Source organism: Lactuca saligna, chromosome 4 (assembly GCF_052625555.1).
Source record: "Lactuca saligna cultivar CGN05327 chromosome 4, ASM5262555v1, whole genome shotgun sequence".
Lineage (NCBI taxonomy): Eukaryota > Viridiplantae > Streptophyta > Magnoliopsida > Asterales > Asteraceae > Lactuca > Lactuca saligna.
In genome coordinates this window covers 103,787,024-103,795,843 of record NC_136420.1, presented here as the reverse complement: position 1 = coordinate 103,795,843, position 8,820 = coordinate 103,787,024, and the positions used below count along the sequence as shown (strand labels likewise).

The following is an 8,820-nucleotide window of genomic DNA, read 5'->3' as shown; positions in this document are numbered from 1 at the left end:
ATTTAGAAAACCATGGGATCACTATCCCGTATAAGATATAGATACAAAACCTTGGGATCATTATCCCGTATAAGATATAGATTTAGAAAACCATGGGATCACTATCCCGTATAAGATATAGTTAAAGACCATGGGGAAAGACATCCCGTACAAGTTATAAGCATAAAACCATGGGATCACTATCCCGAAAGAGATCTAGAAACAATATCATGGGATCACAATCCCGAAAGAGATATAAAATATAGATGCAAAACCATGGGATCACTATCCCGAACGAGATACAGTTTCTGAACCCAAACTGTGAATAAGCTGGTATTAATACATATTGTGAGTCGGGTAACCATACTAATACGACAACGTGACCTCCTTGACGTTTGTCAGACGTCGAACGATATCCAGAAATTTGTCACCCTAGGCGTGCCCGCCTAACTGTAGCTAGCAGTTAAGGTGTGGGATTGTCAGTCCCGAATAGATCTATTCACAAATTCCGCGATCTCCCTCCAGGAGACTCTGGTTACACTTCCGGGGAGGATTTACTGATCATCCATAAAGGGTAGTGACTATCCTCAAATGTTGGATTTAATCACCCAAAATAGCATTAAACTTCATAAGAAAATTCTAGGAAGGCAATAGGGGCTTAAAACTTCACTAAACTCAAAGGTTGAGAGTTTACGACCGTAAACTCCCTTGGGAGAGTTCCTAGGCCATAAACTCCTATAAAGTACCCTTAGAGGCCTCAAACCCACACATACCTTTTAGGAAAAGTGCTTGGAATAATTCTATGAACAAGCTAGAAGCATCTAACACCCAAGAAATTGACCTTGGGAGTTTACGGCCGTAAACTCCCTTAGGTTGGGCCGTAAACTCCTTGTTTGGTCCATGTTGATGCTTTAAGTCCATTTACACACTTGATATTTGAGTTTAGCAAAGTTCCACAACTGATAGGAGGCCCTTAGCACCCTTAAACGCTACCCGGGACCCCAAACACTTAGCCAAAAGTGTTTTCCGCTCCTTTGAGCGCGTATATTGGTGTAATTAGCATTAAATGTACTAATTGTATGTGAACATATGTTATCATATGTTAAATAGGTCATTGAGTGTGTTCGAGTCCTTACGTGGCACCGAACGCCCAAACAACACTCTCGTTGGACCTACTTACACCAGGTGAGTTCATACCCCTGAATGAACCTTTTAAATGCTTTTAAATGTTTTATAGGGGGGAATACAAGTTAAACATGCCAGTTATCATGTCAATCGCATATGATTGATAACCCGCATGCACAAGATTTTACCACTTTACACTGTTTTACCGAGTGGGACACTAAAATGACTTTTACCTGTTTCATAACTTTTACTTATACTGATTTATTCAAATTCATTCTAAACTGGTTTATGAAAGATCCTCTAAGGTTTTAAACGTATTTTACAAAGGAATACAATTTGTGATTTTCTCTGTACATAAAGATTTTTCATTAAAGATTTCCCTTTTCGACGTATACTTTTACTTATAAAATACTGTTGCTTCACTTATACCTATTTTATACTCTGACTCGGTAACACTTTCACTTATACCTATAGTCGCTTATACTTGATGACGCTTATACTTATTCACGCTCTTACTTAGTGATACGATTCTCCTTCACTTATACTGGATAACGACTTTACTCCACTTATACTTGATAGACGTTCTTACATCACTTATTGTCGTCTCTGCTTCGTGATACACTTATACTTGGTACGCTTATACTTCATGGTTCGATTATCCCACACTGTACACTTATACTTCACGACTCAGATGTTCCACTGTACTCTTATACTTCACGACTCAGATGTTCCACTGTACACTTATACTTCACGACTCAGATGTTCCACTGTACTCTTATACTTCACGACTCAGATGTTCCACTGTACACTTATACTTCACGACTCAGATGTTCCACTGTACACTTATACTTCACCGTATGATACACACTCAAGCGTAGTTAGATGTATGTTTATGCTTGTATAGATGCATATAAATAATGATTGAAGGACTTAGGAAGGCTTGTCCGCCCTATTTCCTTTTCTTCGTTGAGATGTGGTCTGGTGGGATCGGATGTCCATCTGAAGGTCGTTCGATTCATTAGTTATATATTACGTATACGAGCATAGACATACGAGTTTTCTTCAGTCAATTCAGTTAAGAGTCTATACCTCTAGTCTACACTTACATAAGAAACCCACTCCCTCCTAGTAACACACTATCCTCTATTTGGGATGCATCTTCGGGACGCGGCCTTCTCCGTCGTCTAGTTGGTAACCAGAGTCTCCTGTAGGGAGAGCGGACATTGTGTGTATAGGCCTATACGGGATTGACAACCCCGCACCCTGACTGCTAGCTACAGTCCACGGCCTACCAAGCCAAGGGGTGACAAATGTCACATTATATAGATGCTTGTAGGGTGTCTAGTACTCTATTCAGTATGGTTACGAGTATCCTGGGTTGCCTTATAATTCATGGCTTTAAGGTAACAGTATTTCGTCAACGATTTACACTGTATGCTGATGTCACCTTTTTCAGAGTCACACTGTTTTGACCTTGCTAGATGTATCTTTCATTTGATACCGTCTGGGGTCTGTTATCTCTGTTTGACCTTACAAGATGTATCTTTCATTTGGTATCGTCTGTGGTCTGTCTTCACTGTTTTGACATTGCGAGATGTACTTTTCATTTGGTAACGTCTGCGGTCTGTCTTCATTGTTATGGCCTTGCAAGATGTACCTTCCATTTGGTATCGTCTTCGGTCTGCGTTCACTGTTTTAGACCTTACCAGTTGTACCTTTCATTTGGTACCTTCGGGGGGCTGTTTCTCCATTTGTTAGACTGAACCAGGCGTGTCGTTAGTTCGATACTTTCCTGGAGTCTATGACTCTTTTGCCTTAGTCAGCAGTCCTCACTGCTGAGGCATATGTTATTCCCTGATGCCTCTGCTTTCTTTAATAATCAAATTCAGTATTTTGATATTATTAGAAATTAAGGGAAACTTCTTCTTACCACATTACACTGACTAGTCTTGGTAGAAGGCTGCTTTTATTAAAGAAAATATAGGATTTTCTGGAAAGAACACTAATACACTGAAATCACTTAAACTACTGCTTTATAAAGTTATTTGACTAAATGACACTAAATACTTATGAATTCACCAGCATTGTAAAAATGCTGATACTTGCTTTTCAAATAACTTGTATTCTCAGGTTAGCATTAGACAGGTACATTCCCGGAGCTGTTGATGAAGATAGCTTAGTACCATGCTGTATTTATTCTATTACTTGTATTACTTTAAATTGTTGTAATGTAACCTTGTAAAACTATTACTATTAATGCAATGTTTTGTTGTACTTTGATTACTATAATGCATGTGTTGTGATACTTGACATGACGTCATCCACCCCAGAACGTTTCCGCCGTTCCGATTTTGGGGTGTGACAGATTGGATTCTAAAACTGCAATGACCATTGGTATAAATATTTAAAAAATAAGACCAAAACTTCATATAGTTACAAACCATAAGGATCAAAAATATAATTTAATGGAATCTTTAATAGAATATATCAAATATATATTCAATATAATAATAATAATATTGTTTTAATACAATAGTATTGTGTTTTGTACTGTTGTGTGGTGTGGTGGACTGGTGGTAGACTGTGGTGGGGAGGGGGGTAGAGTCAGTTCCAAATGTTGCCATCCAAGTCACTGTTTCCCCCTGCAAAAAAAACTAGAAACCAACTCATTGTTCAGAGTTTTAGAGAGAGAAACTGACAGACTTATAGAGAGAGAAAACTCAACGAACGTGATTGCGATGGAGTGTTTATCACCCCTCCTCATTAATGACATTTACTCCTTTGCCACCTCCCACCTCCATTACCACATTCTTCTTCGAAAGCTCACTCACCAATACTACAGATATCTTTGTTCTAGGGTTAGGGTTTTTTTATATGCTTGAAAGTCTTCGAGATTCCGTAATCCTCGCCCTGTTTTCAAAATTCGTGTCCGAGACCTTCCTTCCTTCAGATCGTCCCCAGGTGCGTGTGCGTGTGCGTGTGTTTGTGGTTGTGTGCGTTTTAAACTATTCATATTAATTTGTCGTTTCTTACATTATTTTTCTGTATTTTTGCACTTGACATTGTACTTTTTTTACCCCCAAAGTCTTTGATTTTGAGCTCCGTGAAGCTGCATTTTCTTTTTTGTCAAATTTCGGTGAATCCGGACTACTAATTTGTCCGCCTTCACTTGGAAATGGTTAAGTGTGGTGGTGGTGTGTGAACTTCACTTCGTCTTTCTGTTTGTTTTTTATGGCCTTCATTTGTTAACGCTGCTTTCCTCTGTTTTTTTACAGGTGAAGTAGGGAATGTGGGTTTTCTTTTCAACCTTTATCGCTGTTGTTCTCTGATAATGTGAAAGGTGCCTCATTTTGCTATATTTGTGTCTTTGGTGTTTATGTTTATATAACCTTTTGTTCTCTAACTTCCCATTTTTGGTTTGCAAAAAATAATAAATCTTTATGCTATTTTAACTACTAAAGGGGTATTCTTAAAACGATGTTGGAATGCGAAAAGATAATCTAGAGTCAAAATATTACATGTTCTTGTTCTTTGTGATCTGTTTTAGCTTCTTTGTCTTTGTGATCTGGTTTAGATTCCTTTTCAGAAACATAAAGATGAAACTTCTTTTTCCTTTATAACTTGTAAATGTTTTCATCACCCCTTTTCAGGTGCTTTTTGGTTGGGTTTATGGTAAATAAACTGAACTGATTTAGGATTAATAATGGATGGGCGTCGACATTCAGTTGACATTCCTCTTTCAAAAGCATTGATAGCTCTTCGAAGAGTGAGATCACTTAGAGACCCATCCACCAACTCACTAAGCAGATTGAGTGCTTTTGTTGACAATTTGAATTGGGAAACAGATTCTACTGAAGGGATTGTTCTTGATCAAGTAAACAAACGCCTCAGTGACCCCACCACTTATGATTTGGGGTTATATGGGAATTCTGAGCTGTATCATGGTCAAACCACACATATCGGTCAATCTGGTTTACTTAAAGCAAGTCAAACACCCATCTGTGAAAACAAATCCTTAAGTGAAAGATATCATAATAATTACAATGATTTGCCATGCATGATGCCTACAAGTGATTACATGGAAGGTACAGATTCATGCAATGAATCAATGGAAATGTTCATAGAAACAGAAAGACAAGATCATAATTTAGGATATAAAAGAAGACCAAGGCGTAAAAAACACATTATATCTTCCAACATTGTAGGAGGTGACATCATCAGTTGTATAAGCAGTCCATGTTTATCAATAGATAATTCTTCATTTGGAGGGTCAGATTGTGGGACACCATTATATGGTGAAACCACTCCATTTTCAGAGAGTCCAAGAAGTTTAAGTCAGAAATTTAGACCAAAGTCATTTGATGAATTAGTGGGACAAAATGTGGTTTCAAAGTCTCTTCTAAATACAATCTTGAATCAGAAAATTACTTCTTTTAATCTCTTTCATGGTCCACGTGGATCTGGGAAGACATCCGCAGCAAGAATCTTTGCTGCTGCTTTAAATTGTTTGTCACATGAGGGTAAAAATGTCAAAAAGCCATGTGGGGAATGTCAAGAATGCACCTTGTTCTTTGCTGGAAGGAGTCGGGATGTTAAGGAAGTAGATTCAGTTAGTTTAAATAAAGCTGAAAATCTTAGATATATTATCAAGAATGCCATGCTTCCTCCAGTTTCTTCCAGTTTCAAAGTTTTTATAATCGATGAATGTCAACTAATGCAAGGGTCAACATGGTCAACTCTTGTGAATAGCCTTGAGGAAGTGTCTCATCGGATCATTTTCATTATGATAACTCCTGACCTCTCCAAGCTGCCACGTGGCGCAATACACGGGTCCCAAAGATTCCATTTTCCAAAGATTAAGGAATCAGATATTGTTCAAAGATTGGAGAAAATTTGTTTAGAAGAAGGATTAGATTATGATCAAAATGCATTAGAATTCATTGCTACAAGATCTAATGGATCTCTTAGAGATGCAGAGATGACTTTAGAACAACTTAGTTTGTTGGGGAAAAGAATAACCATCTCACTAACTTATGAATTAGTGAGTGATTTTACATTTTTACATTTTTACCCATGTTTTTTTTTTCTCTTTATTGGTTGATATTAAGAAATTTAAGATACCCTTTTTGGAATTTTGCAGATTGGTATTGTCTCTGATGATGAGCTGCTTGAGTTACTAGCTTTGGCTTTGTCACCTGACACTTCAAATACAGTTAAAAGGGCGAGGGAATTAATGAGATCAAGAATTGACCCTATGCAATTAATTTCACAATTAGCAAATCTAATTATGGATATTCTTTCTGGGAAATTTCATGAAAATGTTTCTGATGTTAAAAGACAGTTTTTTGAAAGACATACTTGTGAGTATACTTGCATTAAACATTACATTGTTTCATGTTAGTTAATGGTATCAGTAAATAAACTAGTTTTTATGTTTTTTTTTTAGCTGAAGCTGATTTGCAGCAACTTAATAACGCCCTGAAAATACTATCTGAAACTGAGAAACAACTGAGAGCATCTAAGAATCAAACAACATGGCTCACTGTTGCTTTATTACAATTGAGCTCTTCACCATCTTTTAATGCAAATGATTCAAGTTTATGTGAAAGAACTGTACACCCAAAAGGTACAATCTTTTTCATTTCTGAAAACAAATCTTGATGTTTTCTCTTTTTAAATGGTTGAAAAAATCTTGATTTTTGTTCTTTAATATGCACAGATAATGGTGGTTGTTGTCGCCTTTCTTCTGCTGATGAGAGCATAAAACATCTTGTGGGGTCTCAATGTGAGCATAATATTTGTGAATCAGAAAAGCTTAAAGATAAATTGGCATTGGAATCAATATGGAATAGAGCTTTAGCAATATGCAATTCCACTTCACTTAGTAGCTTTCTTCAAAGAAACGGGAACTTAGCTTCTGTTTGTTTTCACCAAGGTATTCTTTTTTAATTTTATTTTATAAATTGTAACACTTCCCCTTTTCAGGGAAAAATTAAAGATTTAGTTTTTGTGTACATAGGAATGGCTGTAGTTGAACTGGAATTCCATCGTCTGAAACATGTATCAAAAGCAGAGAAGTCATGGAAACTGATAGCAACTGCATTACAGTCGGCATTGGGATGTAATGTGGAGATCAGAATCAGCCATTCCGATTCCTGTCATTGTAGGAATCATGAAAAACTCAACAAGTCTAAATTCAACCTTTTTAACTGTTCACGTGGAAACAAGACATCAAAACAGAACATCACCAATTCATCTGAAAATCTTACCAAAGAAGCATCAAGAATGATAAGAAACAGCGATGGGAATGCACTAAGTGTTGACTTTTCTGGTCAAGATCCAGTCAAGCAGCAGCAATCGTGTTGTTGTTTCCCTGGAATCGTGAAGCATCAGAAAAAGATTCGTTCATTGGATACATCTATGGCTAGTGAAATAGACAACAACAATCTTGATTTGCCTGTTTCTAGAACATGCTTTTGCAAAAGATTTACATGCTGCAATGGGGTTGAAAGGTTGGATTCTTTATTTTATTGTATATTTATTTATATGTAGTTGATTAATCTTAGGTTTATGTAAACATGGTTTGCAATTTTTTTAGGCAGAAAAAGCCAAAAGGGTCGAAGGTGCATTGTTGGAAAGCTCCTATGTTTCCCTTGAAGAAGGTAAATAATGTCATTTTGTTGAAATAAAAGTCACATTTTTGGTCATTATCATTGCTAACTGCTAAGTTAATATTTGGAAACAAAACAGGCTTGGCAGCAGAGGCTTCGACAACAAGGACCATAGTTGTTATAGGTATAGGGGATTGATTATCAAGTTTGGTTAATGTGATTGTGTAATTATAATAGAGTAAGCATGTAAGACTTGTTGATAAATCTCACGTTTTGGTGTTTATCTCAAGACTTGTTTCAACATGTGTTTGTGTTATTTAAGAAGGGTCAATGAAAGAATATGATTTATGAAAGATTTATTCACTTTTTCATGATGCATCCCGATGAAGAGGTTGTTACTATGTAGGCAGGAAAATAATTAAGGGGGTGTTTGGGATTCGCTTATTTAACTCCATTACACTTTGTAGATAAAAATGCTTATTAGTTTATGTGGTTATGAGAATGTAGTTTTTAAAAAAAATGTTTGGACTTTGGAATGCTTATGTTGTGGTAAGAATCTGTAAGTTGATAAGTCATTTAAAGTGTATTTTGGTAGTGTTTGTTTTTTGACAAAAAGTCTTTTTTGGAGGAAAAGACATTTAAAAAAAGATTGTTTTTTAGAAAAAAAATATATATATAAAAAAAATCTTTTTAACCTTTTTTTTTTTCAAAACATAAAAAAATAGTTTTTGAATTTGGAAGTTGTTTTTTAGGGTCTAATCTATGTGATATTTGTCACCATCACCGTTGGCATTGCCTGTCAACACCCCCACCTCCCCTTTACCTCTGCTATCATCACCTTCGCTACCACCAACACCAATACCACCATCGATATTGCCACCGACAATACTTGGTTTTTTCTTAATGAAACTTTAAAAAACAAACATTTTCTTTTGGTGGAAATGAAAGATACGGATAGACTTTTGATCTATATTTTATTCTGTTGACATGAAAAAAGATCAAAAACATTTTACCTTTTAAAAAACAAACACCGCCTTAATATGTAAAACTTACTCATGTGAGCGTATACCATGATAAGAAAAATGTAATATTTAAAAAAATATCT

General features: G+C 36.1%; 1 protein-coding gene across 2 annotated transcripts; it reads left to right on the top strand.

Moving 5' to 3' along the window:
• The first annotated feature begins 3,690 nt into the window (after positions 1–3,690).
• LOC145042535 (protein STICHEL-like 2) lies at positions 3,691–8,068 on the top strand. 2 transcript variants are annotated; one of them, XM_078990978.1, is made up of 9 exons: positions 3,691–4,065; positions 4,380–4,444; positions 4,755–6,145; positions 6,245–6,464; positions 6,551–6,730; positions 6,824–7,039; positions 7,124–7,616; positions 7,703–7,766; positions 7,855–8,068. In XM_078990978.1, exons 3-9 carry the CDS (start codon positions 4,808–4,810, stop codon positions 7,888–7,890), a joined length of 2,547 nt encoding a protein of 848 aa, XP_078847104.1. In that variant the 5' UTR covers positions 3,691–4,065; positions 4,380–4,444; positions 4,755–4,807; the 3' UTR covers positions 7,891–8,068. The 2 variants fall into 2 exon arrangements, with proteins under 2 accessions (XP_078847104.1, XP_078847105.1); XM_078990979.1 differs by lacking the exon at positions 3,691–4,065 and adding an exon at positions 4,188–4,298.
• The last annotated feature ends 752 nt before the right edge of the window (positions 8,069–8,820 follow it).

Coding starts and splice junctions, on each gene's coding strand:
- LOC145042535 (XM_078990978.1), top strand. CDS start 4,808: ATGGATGGGCGTCGACATTCAGTTGACATTCCTCTTTCAAAAGCATTG. Junction 7,617..7,702: donor TGCTGCAATGGGGTTGAAAG/GTTGGATTCTTT, acceptor CAATTTTTTTAG/GCAGAAAAAGCCAAAAGGGT. Junction 7,767..7,854: donor CTATGTTTCCCTTGAAGAAG/GTAAATAATGTC, acceptor GAAACAAAACAG/GCTTGGCAGCAGAGGCTTCG.